Below are 25,070 nucleotides of genomic sequence, written 5' to 3' on the forward strand. Positions count from 1 at the left end.
CTCGTGCTGCCCGGGGGGGGGCCCCCACCGGGGGAGAGGCGTCCCTCGTCGTCTGTCTGTCCGTCCGTCCCCCTCCCTCTCCTCTCCGCGGGGGTCTGTCTCCGCTGGGCATCCTCACGGGTGCTCGGGGCCGGGCAGGCGCGGTGGGTGCGCGGCTGCGGTTGAAGCCCTTCTCGCGGGAGCGGGGGGAAGGACGGGGAGGCCGAGAGCCCCGGTCATCCCCAGCCTCCCGCCGCCGGGGGCCTTTGTGCGCCGCGGCTTCCGCGGAGGAAGGTTGTGCCTCCGTCCTCCGGGGGGTGTAGCAGTGGTGTGACCGGCTGAGACAGACCGGGCACTGGCGTGACTTCTGGGCGTTACTTTAGGGGAGTATTTCGTGCTTTTCTCCTTACGTTTGACTTTCACTTTGATCTTCTCTCTTGTCACATCTTCCAGGTGATGTATCTCTTTAATGCTTTCACTTGCAGCAATCCCAGAAAGGTTTGGTCAGTGTTGAGTGGTCGATGCATTATATGCATGTAATAACATGTATTTTAGAGTTTTTTAATAGCTGTTAGGTTATTTACAGTTAACTCATTAGTACAAAAGAGCATAACTGTAAGCAAGAACTTTATGTTGGATCCAACAGTGCTGCTGGAAGAAACTCCTGCACCGAACAGCTCATCGCTGTCACCTTCCAGAGTTTATTATACATTGGCCTATTGGTGGAGCAATTTGTATGAACAATCCTAGAATCGCTTCAATAAAGTTGGGCAGATTAGCGTGAAATTAGTGGTCTGGGTTAAGATGGCTTTACTTAGTAAGCCTGTGGAGTTGTGTTTTTATGGTCTTCTGTTACAAGTTACTGTTTTTTCTTTGCTCTTTCAGTTGACTGGCATACCAGACCACTTGAATACACCTTGTCCTCTTTATGGCAGCCTTAAACCATGGATAAAATCAATTTGATCTTACTTGATTGTGTCTGTATTGAAGTAAATGAAGGAATGCTTAGACATGTTCCTTTCCTTCTTGTCTGCTGAGCATGATCTGCCTTGTTCCTTTCCATCCCTGCAGCCCAGGGTGGGAATGAACAAGGGTAATTGTGAGCTTAACTGTTGCAGTCAGATCAAAAAAATGTGTTATCATTACCTATACTGTTATCAGATTCTCTGAAAGAATTCTAATTTAGTGTGGGGTTTGTGGTTTGGTATTTGTTTTTGGTTTGGGTTGGGGTTGTTTTTTTTTTTTTTTTAAGAGACTGTAAAGCCTAGGTCCAGGAGTTTAAAGAGTCTTTGAGCACTTTGTTTCATTTGCCTGACCTAATGGCCCATATGAAAGGGGTCTTGTTCTTTTAAAGTAATCCTCACTTTTTTTGTTCCAGAATTCCAGAGGCGCTTCTTCTCTGTTGAAGGATAGTATCCCAATTACTGAATTTTCAGCTTCAGGACCATTTGAAGGTCATGATCTTCTGCGTAGAGGGTATGCTTTGCTTTTTCTTGTTGAATTGTGCCCTAGCCAATGTTGAACTTAAGATATAGGAAGGAAGTATGTGTTAAATGTTGGTTTTTTAAAGGAGCTTCTTGGAAGGTGTATCGCAAAAGCTGTAGCCTAAAGTGTACATATTTAGTCAGATTGTCTTTCAAACGTGAAGTTTCTGTGAAACATCACTTCAAGAAGTAAATAACATTAATGGAATTTTACCTGTGTGATACTGCTCTTTAGATAAGAGATGGCAAAGTATTAATAATTATGAAATATATGCTATGTATGTTAAATATTTGAGTGTGCCATAGCACTGTGAGAAATGGTTAATTACAGCATTAGTAAAAAAAGCAAAGTTAATATAGCGAAAATAGTGGGTTCGGGTTTTGCCATTTTATGTGATTGCAAAACTATGTACATGTCTGGGTAATGAATCTAAAATGAGTTTGTGGAGTTTAAAATGTGGGTAGTACAACTTGGGGGGGAAGGCCTGCACAATATTCAGTTCCAAAAGCTTGGAGACGTAAAAGCAGATACCATGTAGCTTGGCCATAATTAAATCTATGACATTTTAATTTATTAGTATCTTTCTCTATTTCTGAAGGGGATTAAGGAAGAAAAACTGTCATTCTATTTTGTCAAACATAAAGAAAAAAGGATACCTGAAATTTAAATTCTTTTTCTTCTAGTAGTGCTGTAGTTCGAGGTCTTATTTGCTGCTTCACTGTTAAGCTTTTTCTGTAGCTCAGACTGTGCTAATTGTGTGTCTCTGGGTTGATGTTTGTATCTGAGATTTTTGGAATGCAACCTAAAAAATGATGTCCTGCTTGATTTGAAGTTCCATTTTTTTACTTGTATTTATAGCTTTACAAGTGTGAAAAATGAATTGATGCCCAGTCACCCATTGGAGTTATCAGAAAAAAATGTAAGTGTAACATCAAATGTAGTCATCTTCACTCTTAGCAAATCGTGAAGTATAAATTAACAATGTGCTTAGCTGGACTGCTTTGTGCGGTAACAGCAGCAAGCAGGGTCTTGCCTTTAACAGAATAAAGATGTTCAAAAACAGTAACATTTTGTTTGTACAAATAACACTGTTGGCAAACTTATTTAATATTAACCTCCCACTTACGACTCTCTCCACTTCAAGTATGTAAGCAGTCTTCCAAGTAGGCATTTCCTTAGTAAGGTTTAGTTGTCTAAAAGTTAAGCTGGTTGTGTATGCAGCCTCTATAGTTAGGTGGGGAGCACGCCTGTCACTTCAGGAAGGCTGATCCTCCCTTTTGTCTATTGGTTTACTTTATATCTTCATTTTCAGACTTTCAGTCTGTGAACACATAAATATTTTTCACTAAATTACTTGATCCCATCTAGAAATTTTACACATAGGGTTTGTCGTAAGTGTATGCAATCTGCTCCAGCTTGGTCATCACTCATGGACCACTTAAAGAGTGGTCTGTGGACCATAGGTTGAAGATAAAGGGACACTAGACTGACAGACTTGGCTAAATAGCTGAGTGAACTGAATCTTGTTTCTGGTGCCTGTTTTGTTAGCACAGAAGATTTGATGTAATAAAATGTCCTGAAGCAAAGGCAGTATTCAGGTAGTATGTTCCAAATTGCTATTCTAATCAGCATGATGAGGTCTGAATGTAATATCTAATATGTTCTAATTCTAACCAGTGCTAGTCTTGAGCTAGTGCTGTCTTGAGTTAAAAGGATGATGTTAATGTGACACCAACGTCATGAGCTTATTTATAAATACTATAAATGTTTCAGTGCTATTTGTCAATTTTTTTTTTTTTGCAACTGACTGCTATAACAGTTTTTAACTCTATTCTTGCTGTATAAAACCTGCATTATTACAAGATCGCATGCTGGAGAGAAAAAAAAAAGCACAGAAATAATTAAAATGGACAGTGTGATTCCCTAACAAATATGTGAAACTTATAAATTGTTTTTCCCACATATCATTGGGTTAGTTTCCTGTACATTTGAATGGGAAAAGACTTACTTTAGCCTGAGATAGTTGTGGATGTTTTTACTGCCATAAACGGTAGCACTAGTTACTGCCGTTCAGGTAGCACTAGTAGAAACCAAATCTTTCTGCTACCCAGATAAGGACCCCTACCTCTTAAAATAAAAGAACTGGAAAAATAACATGACCAGAATTGTAAGTTTGGGATGAAGCATATAAATAATACTTTCTGCTAACTTTTCCTGTGAGCATTCAGTGTAGGTTGTTATGAGAAAACGCATGTTATGCCTTTGAGTTGTAATTTCCCGTTGGTCTTTGAGGTCCCTTCGCATAAATGGGATGATATTCTGGTACTAGTAGCTTTTGTCGTGGTGATTGAGTACAGGTTTTAAAGTAAACGACTTGTGGTTTTTTGGTGGTTGTTTTTTTTTTTTTTACTTTACAATGTTGTATTGTGTCAACATTACAGGCATGTAGTTGGTACTATAAAAGCCAAATTTGAGACTGGATTACTCGAGCTCAAGTTTAACATTAAGCATAGGTTACTTCTGTGTACCTCAGTATTTGTGAGCCAGCACTTTCTCATTAGAAGAACATTCTACTAAATAGATTTTTCTTTATCTTCCTGATCAATTTTGCAGCCGTTGGTAAAATTATGGGCTTTCTTTTGCTTTTCAGAGTCATACACAGTATATGTGGTGCTCTGTCTTCCTACTTGATCAGAAAATAAATATTTCGAGTGTTTTCAAGTAGAATTTTTGATGGTTAACAATAACATCAATTGTAGCTTTTAAGTTTGTGTTCTTACGTTAAACCAGACTTAGCTTCTGATTCATGTTGACAATATTGTAGTAACGTAAAGTAGTGCAAAACTACACCACTTGGTGGTGTTACATGTCCTGATTGTCAAAAATAACAAAATAAAATTGCTACTGTTGATTTGTAATAAAATCTAGCAAAAAGCAATTTGTTTCATAAAACAAATACTACTGCATCGCTCTTTCATGTACATTTGAGACACATGATGAAATCACTGAATTTTTACATATAAGTTTACTAAGCATGTTAATTACAGTAGGATGTCACAAATCGTTTCTATGACTATACTTGAAAGTAACTTTTTCTAAAATAAAAATCAATGTTGTTACAGTTCCAGTTAAATCAAGATAAAACAAACTTTGCCACACTGAGAAATATTCAAGGGCTCTATGCACCTTTAAAGCTGCAGATGGAATTCAGAGCGGTGAAACAGGTAGGCATTTTTAACCAACTGGTATAACTTAAACTGCTTGAAAAAATGTTTATCTCGAATCATGCTTTCAGAGAGACCTCTTCCTATGTTGAAATACCTTATGTTTCCAAAAGAAGTTCTTTCACAGGACTGCTTTTATTAAAACCAACCAACCAAACACTGCAATTAATAGTTTCCAGAACAGTCAGTATGTTTATGGCTTTCAGCTGCTCTTCTTTTATTAGTTACTTGGTTAGGTGATAACTGCTCTAGGCTTTCTGTGGACTAGCTTCCTGTAAGCCTTCAGAGAAAAGCAGGAGGAATTGAGTATTAATTCCTAAAATTAATATGCTCCTCTGTAGAACGGATGACCTTCATGGGAAGGAATCTCTGCATCTGTAGGGCAAAGACTTAGGGGTCTGAGGCAGGTAGTGATTTGGGAGCATATAAAGATGTAACGTGAAACCTGAAGCAGAGAATTTGCTATATGCTTATTATTATTGTTCTGCATCCTTGTAAGATCAGGCAGGGGAGGTCTACATAGAGCTAAGTTCAAAGGTTTTAACTCTTAATTGGGAAGCTGTGTCTGCATCTCTTGCTTTTCCTTCGTATCTCTGAGGATGGAGAGTAACTGGAGGGGGTTTGTTTGACTTTGTCCCTTAGGAAGCATGGAAAACTCATTGGTCCTAGTAAACTTTTTTTTTTTTGGCTTGTTGAAGGTTGTCAAGCTATTAAGAGTTGTTTTTCCAAGTGAATTGCAGCAATTTTATATTCCCTTCCAGTGAATCAGGTGCTACTGAACCACAGTGAGCTGCATTAAATTTGGCAGAAATTAATGATCCTGAAGATATGGAAGTCAGACAGGATGTATGAAAACGTCTCTTGATCTCAGCTGTGCTGTTTTGTGATGGGAAGTCTTTTTCCTAACTGCTGTTAGCATATTGCAGAAAACGGGGCAAGTTAGGATATCCTGCTAGTGTGTCTCCCTGGGTATTTCTGGGGGGGTCCTGGGAAAATACAGTGGTAAGACAATTTTTCACTCCCAGCTTCATGTTAGATGGACAGGTTCTCTTGTGGTTTAATTTCACTTTTGTAAAATATTTACTGGAATAGTGTATGTACTGGTACACAATTACACCAGTAGTGATTATGGAAATCTTTGACATGTTTTTTGTGTAAAGAGATAGCTATGTGATAATTTTGTGGTTGTAAAATTTGTAGAATTTTCAATTTTATAGAATTGTAGAAATTTCAATTTCAGCTAAACTGAAGTATCGCTACTCGTAGTGAATGCAATTGGAAGTACAGATATGCCATTCTTGGAATACTTAAGATCTGAATGCTCTGTGTGAACTTGAGATTTTTTTTTGTAATATTGTGGGTGAAGGGTACAGAAGAGTGTTGAAAGTACCTGGTGGTGGACTTGAAGCTTAAGAATTGGTGGGAATCAGAGAAATAATTATGATTTAGACTTATTGCAAGGAGGATTATGTTTAAATGTGAAAATCAATATAGCTCTTTCACTTACAGTCCTGATTTGTGTCAGATGTAGGAAACTTAGAATGTGGTTTCAAAACACTGCAGTATATGTCAATCACCCCATACTACCTCAGGGTGTCGATGTGTTTGTTGCAGTGAGCCTCCACAGCTTTATGTGATGACAGAGGAGAAAAAAAAAACCCCCTTTTTTTTTTTAACTAGTCTTAATTGCTGTAGTAGCTGCACTGTAGTGAAAGCTACAAATCTAGTGAAAGGCGGTTCTTTTAAAACAGAGATAAACAATAGAAGATGGTGGTGTTAGGTAGGTTTTGCTATCTGCCAGAAGTTCTCTTATTTCATCATTGTTTTTGACGGAAGAAGTGACTCTGCTTGTTGCTTTTCTCAGTCACTTCTGACTGTGAAATCCAAATACAAAACTACTCAATATCAGACTTGCAGAAACTTGGAAGTCCTGTTGTCTTTTTACAGGTCCAGCGTCTCCCATTTCTTCACAGCTCAAACATAGCACTGGATACTCTGAGGGGAAATGATGAATGCATCGGTTTTGAGGATATCCTTAATGGTAAATACATTCTGTTTTGAGTGTTGTGAAAACATTTAAAGGTAAAATTTGGGAACTGTGAAGTTCTTTGCCTCTGCGGAATAAGAGAATTAAATGCACAAAATACAAAGAAAGAATTGAATTCCTAAAGGCAAAGAAGCACTGGGGGAAGGAAAAATAAATGTGGTTCAGCTGCCAGTTGTGTGGAAATTAGTCTGAAATATTGAGTAAGCCATTATTTTGCTTGTAGGTTGGGTTTCTAAAGGAATAGAAGATTATGCACTTATGTTGTATGCCTGTTTCCCCAGGACCTTTTGGATTACTTGTGCAGATTTTGACAGGTGGAGGTTACAAAGACACAAACTTTTTATAAGTTCTATAATTAAAAAGAAAGAAAGACAATAGGAGAGATAGTGAACTAACAAACCAGAGACGTGGCAGGGGGAAGGAAGGCTCACTCAATTTAACTCAACAGTTTGCGTTCGTGTGGTGGGCTACTGACCAATGGTTAGTAAGTGTGGCATAGAGTAAACCTGGAAAAATAGTATAAAATAATTATTTCTTTCAAGCTGGTGCTTAGGGACGTGCAAGGAGGCAGAGGGTATTTTGAGGTGAGATTGGAGAATGGAAAGAGGAGATGGGGAACTGGAAATAATGGAGGGGTAGGTGGGGAATCTAGAGGCATGAGGTAAATCTGGCACTATTTTCTGATATGGATTTACAGGGAGCAAGGGAAGGAATCTTAGCTTACTGTGGTTCAGGGGGTAGAGCAATGTCAAACATAATTTGTAGGGATTTGATTATTTACCATTGCTCAGAACAAACTGTTGCGTATTTGTACAGTGCTAAAGAGTGAGTGGGTTAAAAGTGTTTTGATAAGGTTCTAGCTAATTGCTGGGGCTGGATTAGATAATTTTGGGGTCTCTGGAGGAATCAAAGGCATTAATATGCCTTATTTATAGAAGGAAAACACTCCGATACACCCATGAAGAAGGGTGTATTTCTTCCAAAGTGCAGTCACAATTTTTTTCTGGCCTTGGTTTTTCTTAGTTTTTGTTTTGTTTTATGGAAATGAAGTTCATACTGTCAGTGTTGGTACTTCCCGTGCTCTCTGCACGTTCCTTGATAAGCTTGGAGTACAGTGGCTAATGTCAACTGTACTTTATAGAATGGAAGAAATCTCAGAGATATTTAAGGGCATAGAATTCCTGTGAAACTAGGTGGTTAGGTGGAGAAGAGAAACCATGAGCGTGTCCCAACTAACAGAAGGGCTGGAGAGTTAGCTCCTGTTGTACAGAGAAGTGGCAATGGAAACCTGTGGGGCACCTATGGGAAAAAGCTTCAGTCAGACTTGTTCTCTTAAACACAAAACTCAATCAGCCTTGAGATTCAGGCTGTAGGAGACCATGCTTATGTAGAACTGGTTGTTTTTACTTCAGGAGTGTGTGTGTGAAACCATAGATGTATTTGTTATCTGATAATTGATTTTGATGGAGACTTATGAGTTACAGACCTGCATTGTGCAACACTATCAAAAATCAGCCAAGTAACTGTTGCACTAAGCATTAGAATGAGGCGGGGGGTGGGTGGGGAGAAGATCATGTTCACAGCTACTGTTGGGCTTTGTAGCTTGGTAAAAGCCTCATGCTGTTGACCTTTTTTTGATTGTTTTTCCAGATCCTTCACAGAGTGAGGTTATGGGAGAGCCACACATGATGATGGAATACAAGCTTGGTTTATTGTAACAAAATGTACTTCACAAAAATGTTTTGTGCGTGTCTTTATACTGCAGATTCAAATACACGATACTAAATTGACACTGTGTTAAGCAGTCCTACAGTTATCATTTGCCTTCCTTGATGAAAAGGCACATTAAATGTTTAAAGTCTATAAGTTGTTCTGTGCTTGTTGTCAATTATATAAATGTCCTGTAACTAGGTAGTTTAAATAATGTCTCTTCATACACTGCTCAGGATAATAGCTTCTTAACTATGGAAATACTATATATGTATACAAGAAATCCAAAAATACTCATGCATTTTAAAACTGATTACTGTAGGTAAATGCATTTAATAGATGTTCTTGCAGAAGAACTTTTTAAGGGGGAAAAGAAGGTCTTTTCCATTGAGTAACTCTGTTCATGAAAATTTCCATACACTTTTTAAACTATTGAATAAAAGTTTGCTATAAATGCTGTTGCGTTCCAAAATATATTTCATCATAAATGAAGACTCTTATCCACAACAGAAACAGTGTTGTTTCTTTTTCTTGTAATATTTTTAAAGATCTTTAACTTCTGCACTGCCAGTGGAATCCTGCTGTGTATATTTTATCCTTCCCCCATCAACAGTTGTGTATGAGTGAGCGATTAAGCTTTTGTGTAGGATTGGAAGTAACGCTGTAAGAAGGGAGTTAAAGGTCTGGATTTTTTCATCTTTGTCCCTGAGGATATTCTGGTCTCTGAAAGTAGAAGCAAGCACCACTTGGAGTTTAAAGAGGTGTTTTAAAATCCATTTGAGAACATAATCCAAAAGAGCACTCCTAGATCTAGGTATTTTAGTATTCAGAGATTAAGAAAAGTGCAGTGCCTAATTACAACAGTACCTAATAAAGCTGCTGCAGTGAGACAATGAAGAGACAGTGGTACTAGATGACAAACAGAAATAATTCTTTGTGGGTTTACCAAAATCAGATGTTAACTAAGGGAGAATAAGAGATCTACACTTAAATAAGCCTTTTTAAGGAGCAGGCCACTGTAGGATTTTCTGTGTGCTTAAGTTGGGGGCATGTTATTAATTTCAAGGTTGTAACAACTGTTTTCTGATTTCTTACATGTGTATGTGTCATATATAAATCCTGCAAGGCAGCTAATATGATGTGGCAGCTAATAAGTGTGGGGTTCAAAAGATGTCATCTTTTGTCATATGTGGGGAGCTTGAAACAGTATTTCGAAGACAGGAATGTCTTTATTCAGCAGGTTTTAATGACTTGGTTAAACTGCTAAGTGCACTCAGTGTTCTTTTGTAGATAATTTTAGCAGAAATGTTGCTATAAACCTCTTTTCACAATCCAAGGCATCTCCAGTGGGCTTAAATCTGCCACAAATTCCCTACCCACGTGTGGCGAAAGCCTCTAGCTTCTGTCCTGTCAACTTTACAGTGCTTTTATGTGCATCTATTGCAAAACATTGCAGCAAATTAAAAACATTGACATGACACAGTATGAGACACTCTACTGGCAGTTTTATTTTGTTTTATATTTAAACTTGTTACATTTAAGAAGTGAAGCTTGAGAGTTGCAGAGATTAGAGGCTTGTGCTATGAAATACAAGCTATTTCATTTGTATTTTTTGCCTTAGTGAGGTTAAACATAGGACCAATAAATTCAACATGCAAGCGTAGACCTACTCACTGTTTTCCATACCTGTCCGTGTCCTGTGAGCTGACACTTTATTAAATATCAGCATTGGCAGCTATTTTAGAATTTACAAGTTTCTTGGCAGTTTTGTATAAAGCAAAAGTAAACTGCTATAAAGCAAGCTTGGGGTTCAGTAGGCTTTGTGTTGCTCTAGGCTCAGGCCAGAAAGGCTGAGGGATTACCTTGCCCAGTCTGGGACAAATTAGGGTGCGGGCATGGATTTTTAGGAGGATTTTCAGGTCTGCCTTCCTAGCAGCACTGTTCAGGAAACAGGGCGCTATCCTGTAATTGTACGCAGTTACTGGTACCTAATAGTACCTTACTGGTACCGCCACAGTATATCTAGCTAGTTGGCCTTTCCTGGTGTTGGTTGAAAGATGTATTTGAGCAAAACTACATTAAGACAAGTAATTTAGTAGCATTTCTCAGTGCAGTGAAGAGTGGACACAGATTAGGAGGCTGGACATAATTTCAAGGTGGTTCTGTTCAATGATTAGTGTACTTTATTGTAATCTTGGGTGAGATCAAGCCATATTCAGAGCAAGGAAGTTGCATTGTTCATTATGTCTGCAAGGAGCTAATTTTAGGGGTTAGCCAGGCTCGAAAGCAAATGTAAGTGTAAGAGGCAAGCGTAAGAAGCCTGTGCAAGGAATTTATGCTGTTAATAAAGTAACAGGAGTCAGACAGGACTGAGGCAAAGAGCTTCTGGGATAAAAAAGAAGGGTTACACTTGTGCAGTGTTGCAGTGTGCTGAGCTGGGGACTGACCCAGCCCCTTCTCCCTATTTCTACAAGCCTCATTCTGTTAAGCAGTGCTGCAACTAGCGACCCGCAGAGGGGTGCCAAGCAAGGCGTGCTGATGTTGGAGCTGGGGCAGACCCAGCCGTGGTCTCGCATCGGACTCAACCTGGGCCAGGGGAGGAAGGTGCCTGCAGATCCACTGGTCTGACAGGTGCAACACCAGCCCCCACGCTGACTTCTTGCAGGCAGCAGTGCTGTCCCTGTGCTGCAATTCCCCACCTCTTCTTGGTGCTGATGTTCTGGGCAGCATCCTTCCCTCTTCCCCAAGTGCAGGAGAGAGGCAAAAGCACATCCTCCACACTGCTGTTTGTTTGTGATGACCACAAAAAATAGCTGCTTCTGTTTACATGATTTCTCCACCAGTCATCCCATTGGCCATTTGTAGAAAAAAAAAAAAAAGCAAGGAATACAAATACAACATAGAGTTTAAAAACATAAACTTCATTATTAATTTCTGTCAAAATAATTTGCAAATATACAAATAGAGCAATTATTATAAACTTGGAAGATTTTGATTTAATAGTCTGAAGCACATTAGTACCTGGTTTCAACTTGCACCGTGCTAGGCACTTTCACAGAATAAAACACAGTTCATATCCTTCATGTGTTTTGACCTAAACTTACAGCCAGTTCTCAGTGTTGCTACCTTCCGAGTGCTAATAGAGGTATCCACTGAAAAGGCAGTGAAGGCATGCACCCCTTCTTAATTTGCTTTACTTTTTCCAGGCAGTTTTGTGTGAAACAGTTAATTTCATAAAGCCTTACATAACTGCATAATGAAGAAGCAAGGGAAGACAATGTAATCTTTGTGCTGAAATCCTTTACATCAGTTTTGTTAATCTCTCTAAAAGTAGTCATTATGTTTTGGACCCACTGATTATTGTAAAACTCGGCTTGCTTCTTGAACAAGTTGGCAGCAACTTGACCACCTCAAGGGAGGAGAGTTAAACAGTTTTATTTACTGGCCAGTGTCTAAACTAGCTAGGAAAAGCTAATGAACTTTAATTGCCAACATCAGCCTTGGTAGTTCAGGACAGGAGTGTAAGAGCTGGCTATAGTTATTAGCTGTGTAAATATGCATTCCCTCTCTTCTGGATAAACTGCACTACTTTCACCAGTGACGGTCTCCTGGATAGTGTATTTGAACCCTCTTCCAAACTTTCCAAGCTACGTGTCGTGATCACTGGGAACAATGCTGCCGTTCAAACAAAAAGGATCTACAATGGTATCATGATGTGTTTGTTTGGTGGAGTACCACTGAGAAGCTCTGAGGACTACTCTGTTCTTGTGATGGATATTAATGGCTGTAAGCAGATCATCGATTATAAAGCATATGCTCTGTCTGTCTTCATTTTTATCGTATTCTGGCTGCATGTGAAATCACTTCCCACATTGTAATTGCTTTCCTAGAGTTCTCCTTCTGTGAACGTCAACCACTTTATGTTATTTTAATTCCTCTACCTAATCTTTTTTTGCGGAAGAGAATCCCATACAACCTACCTGTACCTTCAGGGATCAGAACAGTATTAGCTGTACAACTGTCTCTGAAAAGCACACACGGGAGTGGTCCTTGACACGGTGTTATATTTACACTTCTGCTGTGCGGTGCATTCCAGAAGCTAATACTCTGGACAATTTCTACTTAAAGATCTCAAGGAAGAAGGTGAAGAGTCAATGCAGAAACTGATTTTTAGGTTTGGCAGTCTCACCTGTTTGCACTGTGGCCCTGGGCAAGTCACTTGTACTGTTAATTTCTCTCTCTCTGCAACAGGGATGATAATATCTATTATGGAACGAAGTTCTTAATAGCATTTGTAAAGTGCTTTGAAAATGAGAAATGCTGTTCAAGTACTCACAAATTATGCTGCATTCATTGCACAATGATTAGATGCATGATTCAGATTTGGTCACCTCATTTCAGGGTTGTTAAAAAAAGATCCACTGAAAAGAAATGCTATTACAGCCTTTCACTAGAAGAAACATTCAAGCTAAGTACAGCCAACTTAACTAGAAAACAAGAAATATCTACGGGACAAAAAAAAGAGGTGTCTGTATGCAGTCCCTAATATATGGAAAATGATAAAAATAAATGTGCAATATGGCCTCTGCAAAACATAGGCATAGGCCTAACTTCACACTCTGCAAGCTGGAAATTTTTTAAGTATGACAGTTCTGTGTGAAAATCCATTTTAAGAACTAAGTCACAGGCAAGGTCTACACATCATACATTAAACTTGCACAAACACTGCTAACTGCAGAGCAGTAACTCTGCTCACAGCAGGTGCAAATACTGCCTCCAGTTTGGTTGCTTTCTGAACAAAAGTACCTTTTAGTTTAGTAATTTTAGATAGGTTTGGGGGCTTCACCATTAAGACAGACCTTTTAAGATGCACACAGTGGACTGCATCCTCAGCTGGCATGAGCTTCGCTGGCTTCAGCAGAATTGCCAGCACCCTCCGAGTTGACAAGCATTATCTCTGTCGCCCCACTTCGCATGATACAGGCTGTATCACAATCCACAGCTGACATTCTCAAACTTGAGAAAGGATAAGTGGAAAGAGAGTATCATCCTACCTCATTTTTTTCTTCATGCTGAAAGCAGCATTAATATCTCCATTGCCAGCCTATTTGCATAGTTAAGTATAAGAGCTAGCTTTATTCAAGTGCTAAGGGACTGGATAAAGAGCGCTACCAATTTAGTGCTTATTGCTGCAGGGCCACTTTGAGATTGCATCTGCAACTGTTGTGTTACCGCTGGTCTCTGTATGACATAATGGTCTCTGCCACTGCATGTCAGATTAGAAAACAGGTAGATGAATCCTTTGTTCAACTATCAACGCTCTCTATGCTGGATACTTCTTCAGGTACAAGCAGAGCCAAGTCCTCCCCATTCCAGCTTGTGCACAGAAGCCAGCTGTAAGACACAGATAAGACAGATGAGGTGAGACAGTTTAAGTATAGCACGTTGATTCAGCGCCAACAAACACATGGGATAGCTCTGTTACAGCCACCTTCTGTGGCACAAAGCTGTTGACGTTTCTTAGTAAACAAAAGCAATGGCGGTACTTGCCCTTATTACACAAGTTAGTATCATTACTGCTGTCTTTGATAAGTCTGCTTTATCACAGACTGGAACAACTATCCTTTCTGCTCTCAAATAGTAATATTGCATGACACTCTCGAAAGGTTTGAGAGAAAGGTTATTCAAAGGGTGGGATATCTGAGACACTAATGACAGAAGGAAAAGAAAAACAACTTTCAAAAATGTATGGTGATGATGGACTACAGTCCTGATTGCAGGATGGACCAATTGATGGCAAATATCTGTCACCTTTTGCACTGAAGAGAGTGCTTTCTTAACAGAAACCTTCTCTACCATACAGAACTGAAATAAACTAAAACTGGTATTTAATTAAACAAGTATTTACTGGGCCTTTGTTAATACAACTGAATTCCTCAATTTTTTATTACTTTACTGAAAAGTATTCTGTACACACACACAAGACCTCTCTGCTTCAATTCCCTCAGGTCTGTGACGACCTTAGACTTAAGTTACCATTAGTACAGCTTCTCTGAATAGACTGTGTAAAACACTGTAGTCAGGCATGCAAAGACTTGAAATTATGCAAAATGTTATAAATCTATAGCATTATCACTGCCTATTTAAAACTTAAAATGGAGCTGATGTAGAGATAAAAGGGGACTGAGGTAAAGTCTAAGCATTAGGAAAAAAGATAGAAGTCTCCAGCGAGAGTACCACTCTCGTTAAGAAAAACAGCTTTTTTCCCCCTGCATATAAATCTATCTAATGAAAAGTGACATTTCTGTCATTGTCATATTGTCATTCTGTCGTATGTTCCAGCATCCTAAAAAGACATAATTTATATTGGAAATACTGTAAAGTGAACTTCACTTTTGTGAATACTCATGAATAGTGACCTTTCACTTGTATTACTAGATGGTCACTAGATATGATTAGATGCAAATGCTATAGAGGCATATTTTTAAAATATGTCTAGAGATTTATTCATGTGGGGCTTAAAGTTAGTGCAGATCTTTTACAGATTTTAATGGCACTGGTTCACAAGGTAACCACAACCAAGGACCAGGACAAATAGCTTTCCATTAAATTCACTGGGTGATTAGTCACGTTTATAACCCTCATTAGCATCTAGAAGAGCTCAGACTGCAAAATTCAGCTCGCCTTTCAAGCAATCTGTTACTTTTGTTCCTTGTGAAAGACTTTCCTGTAAGAAAGACCATGTGAAGGTCTGAAACCGAGGGAAAGCACACACATTCAGTCAAGGGTCCAGTGTATCCCACTACATTCAGGGTAGATTTCAGTTTGGGTGAAATAGGTGACAGGTTCACAGCGTGGAGCTGAGGGGAGGTAGGTGGATCAGGGCCAGGCTGGGCTGGTGATGGAAAAAATGGTGATGGGTGTCGAAGAGAGAATAAACAGGAAACTACAGCTACCGGCAGCTGCAGAGCCACTCCTCTAAGAGCCTGGTCACAAGCCTCACTGAGAGAAAACAGCCCTCCCATAGCCTGGGCTCCCTCTCTCCTATACAATCTCCCCAGGGAAGATACTGCCATGTCCCCTCGTTTCAGCTCTGCCCCACTCCTAGCAGCCCCTGTACCTTCCATAGGCTTGTTCTTAGATAAAACCAGTTCTTGAACTGGGGGGGAAGGTGGAGGGAAGGCTACATATGAAATAAGCCCAGCACACTAGAAAATACTGAAGTTTGAGAACTACACTGCTAAACCATTCCACTTCAACTCATGTCAAAACAGAAATTACCAGTAAAAGCAGTCAGAACCACCCTCCTGATCCATACTTACCACAGGACAGCCAGGGGGATTAGACAAAGGCCTGCTGATAAGAGGAAGCTAAAACCTGAGAACCACGCAACAGTAGTTGCATAGAGAATATTAAAAACTGAAAGTGAAATAGTGCCGGTCACAACTTCTAAACAGGCAATACAAGCAAACACAGCACCTGCCAAAAACAAATGGATGGATTACAAACAAAACAAAATAAACCCAGAACTCCTTCAAAGTACTAAAGTTTTTAAACTTGTTTTGAAATATCTATCTATCTACAGTATTTGAGCAAGTATGCAAGCAATAAGCACCAGAGTATCATATGACTTTTCTATATAAGTGTATTCCATGGGGACTCCTACAAAATATGTCGGTTTTAAATTAAAAAAAAAAATCCACAACATTTTGCTTATGGAAACTATTTTTCTGTGCTACTATTGTATCATCATACCTACTTTCTCGAATCTGCTTATCACATGAAGTTCAAACTGTTCATCCTCACTAATCACGTTCAGCACATCCCCATCCTTTACCCCTTCCAATTCTCCTCTTGATTCTCACTCTTCCCTTTCATTTTTCTTCCTTCTCTAGTCTTCACCCTTATATGCAGAAAAGGCTCTGATCCAACAAAGACTGCTTGTTCAGTACCATTTTTGAAAGGAAAGAAGCAACTTTTTTTTGCCCCGTTGGGGTGGCAGTCTACCCCATCAGTGTCTTGTTGAACACATTTTCCCAAGCTGCATTCATATTCAGAGAACCATAAGCAAAATCACAATAAGTAAGCAGAAAAGGATGACAGGAGGCAACCTGATTCCTGCATCAAGCTACTCAAGTAGCCAAAACCCTGAAGAATGCCAAGAAACTGCAAAAACAGCGCTGTATGTTAGCATAGTTAAGTACAAAGAGATCTTTGTTTTAGCGTATAAAGATAGGAATTTTAAAAAATAAACCCAAACAACTCAGGACAGTGCTTCTAGAAAGTATATGCTCACCAAAATCTAGAAAGTATATGCTCCCCAAAAGGAAAATATGGGATACTAGAGCCACATTTTTGAGGCCTGACAGGCTTTTTTTCTGTGTTCTATATGGAAAGGACTTTTGGGACATGTTTAAGCAGCCACAGGCACCCATGAAGCTGGGTACACAGCTCAGGATCCAAGTCTAACGGTTTTCAAGTGCTTTGAAGGTTGACCATCTATTGCTTACCTTTCTAAATTATTAAGTGTCTCATTGACTAAATAATAATATATAAGAAATATATCTTTCTCTGCATGTCAAAATCTTGTGAATGTAGAAGCACTTGTGAAATCACAGCTGTACAAATCTTGAGCACTCCTCTGCTTCAAGTTCCCCATGGTTTTTAGAGCAATATCTCCTCTGAAAGGCTGAAACTTGCAGTAGTTTTTAAACACAATGTTGTTTATATTAAATTCAGAATCAAAAGCCATTAATATCATGACATAGGGTCATAATATATGGAACGTGAAAGACAAGGAGTCTTAAAATACCAATAGATATCTGCTTGTTTAAAGGCAATTTTGCTGCATTATGGTATGATAGCACCATATTATTGTACTGTCCAAAACCAAATTCTACTCACCCTGTTCACCAGTGAGAACCACTTTTGACAGCATGGATCGGAGAACAGGAATAGGCATAAAGCAGAGCAAAGATGGCACTCTTACTGTAAAGCAATGAATCAGTCATGAGACACTGAAGTAATAAAAAGCCAGGGGTTTACAAATACATTGCAAATTAATTAGTCATATACTTTTGAATGCTTAGTTCCACAAATAGTAAAAGGCAATAGAAAAATCAAAATGGGAGTGCACTGAGACACAATTATCCAAGCACAGAGAAATCAATAAGTCAAACATATCTGTATGATGCTAAAACCAAGGCAAGCAATTCCATTCTCTCTCCACACTCTTAATCTTTTAATTAAATCCTAGATCAGTCAGACCCAACCTTGTATATTTTACCTCTCAATGACCCTTTCAAGGCAGTAGGTACAATATCTACCAACTGCACTCACTACAGATAACATAGCAGTATTTTCATATATATTGTTGACTGTGGAACAACTGATTGTGAACTCACCTAAAAACATGAGCAGGGTAGTTTTGGCAAAGGCAGCCATGACCATTCCTCCAATGTAAGAAAATATCCCAATAAAGACAATATAAATGTCTTTGAGACATTTAGAAAATAAGTAAACTCCTAAAAAACTCGTCAGAGAGACAGAAGTGAACGCTGCTGCTCCATATCCAATGTATACTTCATTCCAGCAGAGTGGCTCATCCAGTTCATACAGTGTAAAAAGCGAAGTCCCACCAACCATAGTAAACAAATAAGTCATAAATGTAAAAAGTAACACAACGATTAACATTCTCTTTTTATAAGGGGCAGTTTTAAAAAGCATGTACACTCCAGAAAATGTCTCTCTCAGAAGTTCTTTACAAGATACTGGTGCCTGGTGCTGGAACTCAGATATATTTACTGTATCTTCCAGAAAAAATATAATATAGGTAATATTAACAACATGAAGCAGAGATGCTGTCACAAATGTCCACGTAAAGCCTATTCCTCTTAGAAAGTAACCAGATGACAGTCCTGCCAATCCAGATACAACTCCAAAAATCAAATCCACCACAGCTATTCGCGTTGTCTTCTGCTTCTCATCATGACATATGTCTGCTATAAAAGCAAAGCCTCCTCCAAGGAAAGTTGCCATACTCCCAAACAGTCCAGTAATAAATGCAACCGCAAATAGGATAGAGAGTGACAAGGAAAAATATGATATGGCAGTGAGGCAAATATCAGCAATCAAAGCTCCCATTGATGGTAAAACTAAAGACCTTTTGCGTCCCTGGCGATCGCCATTAGCTACAATGACAAAGGCAACTATAAGGCTGGGAACTGCCCCAGTTAAGTCCAACTGCATATTAAAAACAGAAGCTTTTTCTTGAACTTCCTGCAAAGAGAAAACAAAAATAACTGTAAATACTATAATACATTGTAAAAAAAAAAAATCTATCACAATATTACATTTACATAATGACTAGCATGCAATAAAATGTATACCACAGTACATGTTTCTAGATTATAAATTATATTATTATAAAACCTAATATATACAATAACATTTTATAAGATTTGTCCTGACTTCAGCTGGAACAGAGTTAATTTTCTTTCTAGTGGTCGCTGTGTTTCAGATTTGGTATGAAAAGAATGTCAGTAATGCATATTTTTTTAGTTGTTGCCACGTGATGTTTATATTTTTTCAAGGACTCTTTTCAGCTTCCCGTAGAAGCTGAGAAGGAGCACAGACAGAATGATGGAATGGCCAATGGAATATGTCACACCATAGATGTCATGCTTGGTATATAAATGGGGCTAGTCGGGGAGCGGGTACTCATGATCGCTGATTGGAAAGATACCGATTTACTGGCTGGTAAGAGTGATTTGTGTTATTATTATTGTTATTGTTATTTTCCTTTTCTGGTATTGTTCTATTAAACTGTCTTTACCTGAACTCACGAAGTTTTATTTCCCTTTACCTTTCCCCCCTTTTTCTCCCTCTTCTCCCTACCCTTCTCGGGGGAAGGAGGAGAACTGCATGAGCAGCTGCATGGTCCTAGTTGCCAGCTGGGGTTAAACCATGACAAGTTATATGACATTATAATATATTACGCTATAACAAAATACAGTACGTTACTGCATGCTTATAAGAATGCAGTAATCTCTAATACAAAGGAATTGCATATCCAAAGATTCCCGGTTTTGTAATTTTAACTCCGATGTTCCTCAAACATCCCTTGTTACATTTTAAGCCAGAACTTATTTCTTAAGATACAGTCTTACTAGTACTCTTGAGAGAGAAGTTTCAAGGGAGACAAGAGATCAATTCTTTTGAACATGCATTTACAAGAGCTGGTGCTTATACTGTAAGTATCTCCTTCAGTACAGAGTATGGCAAAAGGACACTGGGCTTATTTTAATCCCTCAGAACTCAGTAGTAAACCAGTCTTTGATTGAGGAACACACCCCATGCTCCCTACTCACAGGACATCATTTTTCCTCCCAAATAATCCTACTGAGAGGGCTACAAGAAACAATTCACTGACTAGCACATTGTGCAAGTAAACAGATCAGAATTTGCTGTGACATCCCAATGTACCATGTTAATAACAGTAATAACAATAAAAACAATAATGAAAATGTGAAATACAGCATTAAAAATTATACCAACTTACTGATACATGAATTAACTAATTTTTCAAAGAACCCTGAAACCTCTGGGTTCAGAAACTGTCCAAACCAGTGATGTCTCTACAGATACGCTATAGCAGGTATTCACATAAGGAACAGCAGCTAACATTATAACAATAAACTGTAAACACCCATTACAGGGAAAATTTCTGAGTTCTTTTTAAAAGAAGTATAAAACCCAAATGTAGCTCTAAAGCAACCAGTTAACAGAACATGAATGGCTGTAGAAAAAAGAACTAAAGAAAAGTCAATTAAAAAAAAGACTATCTTGTTATGAAGCCAGCTGCTAAATGACACTCAGCAAGCTAATTCAGATCTTGCTTTTAATATATCAATGCAGAGTAGACAGACAGCAGCCACAGCAGCCCTTACAAAGACAACCACCTGATCACACAGAGAGCAGCAGGGGAAAAGGAAGTAACTTCATTCGCACAAACCCTTTATGCTCTAAAAGATAGACTTTTAGATGCAGAGAGTAAAGTCACTCTCAAAGTTTTCTTCAAGTTTTCTGAGTTATCACACTGACTCGGGCAGCGGTTGCACTCTTCAATCAGTAGCAGGTACAGCCATGTAAGTCTTCCCAAGCCTGTATTCAAGCTCAGTTCCACGTTTCAGGTGTTTCCTCTGTAGCTAATGTAATCCCCACTGAATAGCATCCAAAAGATAAAAACCCCCTAGAATTTCCAGGAATGTACTTTGGGCAATTTTAAAAGCTGCTGAATGCTTTATAAATTGCTATTTGTATTTACAGGCAAAGACCACAAGTTTCTAGTTCAATCTTTTTGTTTACAAGATACCAGGTTTTATTTCCCTCAAGGAAAGCCCTCAAGATCCCCAGAACTCTGAAGTCCTTTACTCTCTTCCCTTTTGGTGTCTGACTACCTTAGGATTCATGATGTCCCCTCCACTGGCCAGCACTGTAGTCACCCTGGAAGGGTGAAGACTGAACAAACCAAGATGGAAAATGATATTCTGATCTTTAACTCCTCCCCTGCTGACAAAGAGAACTCTATGTAGCTGCAGACATTTCTTCTTTACTAGGATCATATGGTTCAAAGACACGAGCGTCAAAGAAATGCTAATACATTAGAAATAAAACTACATGTTATTATGTATCATCTCAACCCGCGTTAACCATAAAATACAAATATTATTGCCAAACCGTAATGAAGTGTTAAACTGGAGGAACAGAACAACAAAGGCTTGGGTTTCATTGTTTTGGATGTAGGTGTGCAACACAAAGAACGTGGCTACACATCCACCTACTGCAAATTACTATAGCCTTGCTGACATAAATGACTTACTGTCTACTGACGAGAAGACTACAAGACAAAAGCACAGAAAAACTCCATTTAGAGTGTAAAGCACTCAACTGCCCAGTTCATGTTTTTATAAAGTCAATGGGAAAGAATACAGAAAATGTCAGGTCAAACCCTCAGCTGCTTTAAAATAATGTAACTCTTTTAAAATCAACGCAACTACATAAATTTGAAGAGGAAGATACAGTTTTTTAATCTGCAAATTCACTCTACTCTGAAAAAAATGCTCATGGTGGACAGAAATAGTTCTTAAAATCACAGATTTCAAAATTGAAAGAATCAAAATGAAGCAGCAATTCATTTCTGTTAGGATTAAATTAATAGAGATGTGTAGTGCCTGAGACCGAACAATGTATAGGATGTGATAAACTGACAGGCTCATAAAATCAAAAAATATTGGTGAGTAGCAAAGGAAAATGAATGGATTGGTTAATAAATAAACTGGATGATAAATAAAGTTCAATGACTAATAATATAGTTCTTTCTGAGCTAAAAAAAAAAAGGATTATCCAAGGTAGTGATTGGAATGCTTCAGCTTGTATTCAAATTATCATTGAATTAATTTTATTATAAAATTATCGATTTCCTTCAAATTGTAAGAAATAATTAATCTAAATGCTTCAAAGACTATCTATTTTGAACTATATTCTACTTTTTTGCAAGCTCCAAGTGATTTTTGTCTTCAGTTTCCTTTTATATTTTGCTTCAAAATAAGTGAAATTAGTAAAAAGCTTCTCCATTCTCAGAACAGAAGGACTTATACCAAATTAACTATTAAGGGAGGTGTTCTTCTAAAAGTTAATGCCAAACAGGGTCTGCTGGGAGCACTCCTGACAACAGAATTTACAGCATCTGTAAACATAAGTCAGCTAGGATGGTCTTGGAAAATCCAGAACAGCTACTTCACATATCCTCAGCAAAGGGCTTGGAACTGCAGGACTACACAGGACTATTACTCAGCACAGAGACCATGTTCCACTGAAATTAATGTTTTTTTCAAGCATTTTACATCCTCATACTATGGTAACAAGTGCAGTATCAAAAGGCAGGCCAGACAACTACACAAGAGCATGATTGTTCAAAAGCTCATGCCCTGCTGGCAATCATTGGAATGGAGGGAATGGAAATTCGGCAGGAAAGGGAAACAAAGAAGTTCTATTAGCCATTATTCAACTACCGCCTTGAAGGATTCATGTTCTCAAATATCAAGTTAATTACGTTTTGTATCCTTCGTGCCAAAAAACCTATAATGTGTGAATTCACCACCACATCTAAACTTCAGCTGAAATTAAGCACTGTTTCAGTGTTTTGCAAAAAGAAATATGAAGTCTTATATCCTGAGCACAGGTGATCACAATTTGAAATCCAGGTTGAATTTGGGGGATTTCTAGCAAACGCAAAGTGCAGAAATGTTTGTGAAATGTAGGTTTCTTGATGGGCTCTGCGATTACAACGGTACGCACCACGTATGGTTTTCTTACAGTTGCTCCTTCCATTGACACATGACACCGTATGACAAAATGCCCCCCCAGCACCAAACACAGAGCTAAAACACTTTTGGGGAGTGACATACATGCATTACACAAACAATAATTGGTTATTATCTCCAAATCAATTCCAATCGGTGGCACACATCACCTTCCTCGGCTGATGGGTCAGTCCAGAAAACACGCTACAATTTTTACTTTCACATCTACGACCTCTTTACTTTCACATCCTTTCTACTAAGACCAGTTCTGTCACATGAGGAAGAACCTACCCCATGCTAAAAATCTTGAATTATTTATTTGATCGCCTTCAACATAAGCACGTACCACTGGAAAAAAAAAAAAAGTCTTTTATATATGCCCAAATGAAGCAGATGAGCTCAGGTGTTCAGTCTTGTGCATACGCAGCACATCAGAGATTGAAATCTGGGATGTGAGCAAAAATCTTCATGTGCTACCCTGTCAGCAGCATAGGGGAATGCCAGCTGACTGTTTCCATAACTCCATTTTCTGTGTAATTTACAGGCCATTCCATCTACTTTTCTGACTTTACAGCGGTTTCATGTTCCACTTGGTCCAACCAAGCTGCCAGCTGGTGGTGCCAAGGATGGCTCGGTCTTACCTCTTCTGCAAATGTGTTCCCTCTGCCATCCCCATGTTACATACAGCAATCACGTGGCCAGAGTGTGTTAGAGCAGTGCACTGCTTCAGAAAACAACACGCAAAACCCAACAAACTCAAAAAAAGAGATGAGCTGCCTATTTCATCAGTGCCCTGATGAAATCCAAACCATAACCTGTAACCATGGAATTGGGAGATACAACACATGGGCGGGGAACAATGTGGGGGAGAGGGAAAGGAAAATGGGAGTATGATCATCTCACTTGCTGGCATCCCATAGCGTGCTGTGCTTATGTGTACCATTAAAACTGCACTGGAAGTGCAATGGAAGAGATTCCAACCAACAACTAGGTATCCAGCACGCTCAACTATGAAAAAGTGCTAAAATAGTAACTGAGCATGGGATACTGTCATCTTGACACCTTTCTATTTCAACAAGGCAGACAAGCACTGCTATGAATGGTAAATCATCAACTATGTTTGATTGTGCAAAGATCAGTTAAATATTTTTTTACATTTTAAAATTACAAAAATTTTTATCTTAAACCCACCCCACCCCCCTTCTTCATTCTTGTAATTCCTCTGAAATAAATGTATTCTAAACTAGACCTTGTTCCTGAAAATTGCAGGACATTTGCTAAACTTTACGTGCTTACAAGGAACACTAGAAGTCACAGAGACAACTGATGGCTCACAAACACATGCACAGCTCTTGCTGGAAGGAGGAGACTTCCGTGGTACCTGCTGTCATGTCAGGCCAATGCCAATTTGGGTCCAATTCTCAAAGATGATTTTCAACCCCCACTAAAATATGAATTTATCTCAGCGTCTTCCTGGGGAGAATTATTTGTCTTTAAAGCACTACAGCTACCGAAACACAAACTTGAACACAGGAAGTTCCACCTAAACATGAGGAGGAACTTCTTTACTTTGAGGGTAGTGGAGCACTGGCACAGGCTGCCCAGGGAGGTTGTGGAGTCTCTCACTCTGGAGACATTCAAAACCCGCCTGGACACCGTCTTGTGCAACCTGCTGTAGGTGACCCTGCTCTGGCGGGGGGGTTGGACTGGATGATCTCCAGAGGTCCCTTCCAACCCTGACCATTCTGTGATTCTGTGATACCTACAGTGCACCGCAAGAGCAACAAGACGGGAAAGTGACAGCAGATTACAAAACTACCGCTTGCCTATATGTAAAAGGTTAAGTAAGGTTATATAAAAGGAGGTTACGCTGAGACAGCACCTCCTGGCTGCAAGTTTATTTACAATTGCCTTTGTTTTTTGGTTTGTTTTTTTTTTGTTTGTTTGTTTTTTTTTTTTTCCTTCCCCCTCTTACCTTCTGCTTGATGTAAGCGGGGCTGCTTTTATTCTGCTCGCAGTAAGTGGCGTTGCCATCGCTGAGGAAAGTGGAGTTGTACTCCTCCTCCCACAGCCGCCGGTAGATGAACTGCTGCGCCAGCGGGCTCGTCAGGGAAGAGGCAAACATGTAGATGAAAATGACGGGCTCCACGCACAAAACCTTCCTCATTTCTGCCTCTGGCCTTCCGTCCTGAACAACACAACGCGATTACCCGCGGCGTGAAGGGAAAACGCCCGGTACGGCTGCCTGACAGCCCCCACCCT

The 25,070-nt window shown here is 39.1% G+C and overlaps 2 protein-coding genes across 2 annotated transcripts in view; one reads left to right on the plus strand and one right to left on the minus strand.

Moving 5' to 3' along the window:
• Positions 1–8,899, plus strand: part of POMP (proteasome maturation protein) — a 34,565-nt gene extending 25,666 nt beyond the window's left edge. Inside the window, exons 2-6 of the mRNA XM_009882845.1 lie at positions 1,358–1,455; positions 2,323–2,383; positions 4,587–4,688; positions 6,636–6,729; positions 8,386–8,899. Coding sequence (XP_009881147.1) covers positions 1,358–1,455; positions 2,323–2,383; positions 4,587–4,688; positions 6,636–6,729; positions 8,386–8,453 — 423 coding nt within the window. The 3' untranslated portion in view covers positions 8,454–8,899. The remainder of the gene's footprint in view (positions 1–1,357; positions 1,456–2,322; positions 2,384–4,586; positions 4,689–6,635; positions 6,730–8,385) is intronic.
• A 4,683-nt stretch (positions 8,900–13,582) lies between these two features.
• SLC46A3 (solute carrier family 46, member 3) lies at positions 13,583–24,975 on the minus strand. Its single transcript, XM_009882831.1, has 5 exons — positions 24,784–24,975; positions 17,850–18,723; positions 17,350–17,433; positions 15,768–15,924; positions 13,583–13,839 (listed from the first exon to the last, which is right to left on the minus strand). Exons 1-5 carry the CDS (start codon positions 24,973–24,975, stop codon positions 13,752–13,754), a joined length of 1,395 nt encoding a protein of 464 aa, XP_009881133.1. The 3' UTR covers positions 13,583–13,751.
• Between the last annotated feature and the right edge of the window lie 95 nt (positions 24,976–25,070).

Source organism: Charadrius vociferus, unplaced genomic scaffold (assembly GCF_000708025.1).
Source record: "Charadrius vociferus isolate BGI_N301 unplaced genomic scaffold, ASM70802v2 scaffold93, whole genome shotgun sequence".
NCBI lineage: Eukaryota > Metazoa > Chordata > Aves > Charadriiformes > Charadriidae > Charadrius > Charadrius vociferus.

Coding starts and splice junctions, on each gene's coding strand:
- SLC46A3 (XM_009882831.1), bottom strand. CDS start 24,975: ATGAGGAAGGTTTTGTGCGTGGAGCCCGTCATTTTCATCTACATGTTT. Junction 18,724..24,783: donor CCGCTTACATCAAGCAGAAG/GTAAGAGGGGGA, acceptor TTCTCTTTGCAG/GAAGTTCAAGAAAAAGCTTC. Junction 17,434..17,849: donor TACCCTGCTCATGTTTTTAG/GTGAGTTCACAA, acceptor ATTGCTTTACAG/TAAGAGTGCCATCTTTGCTC.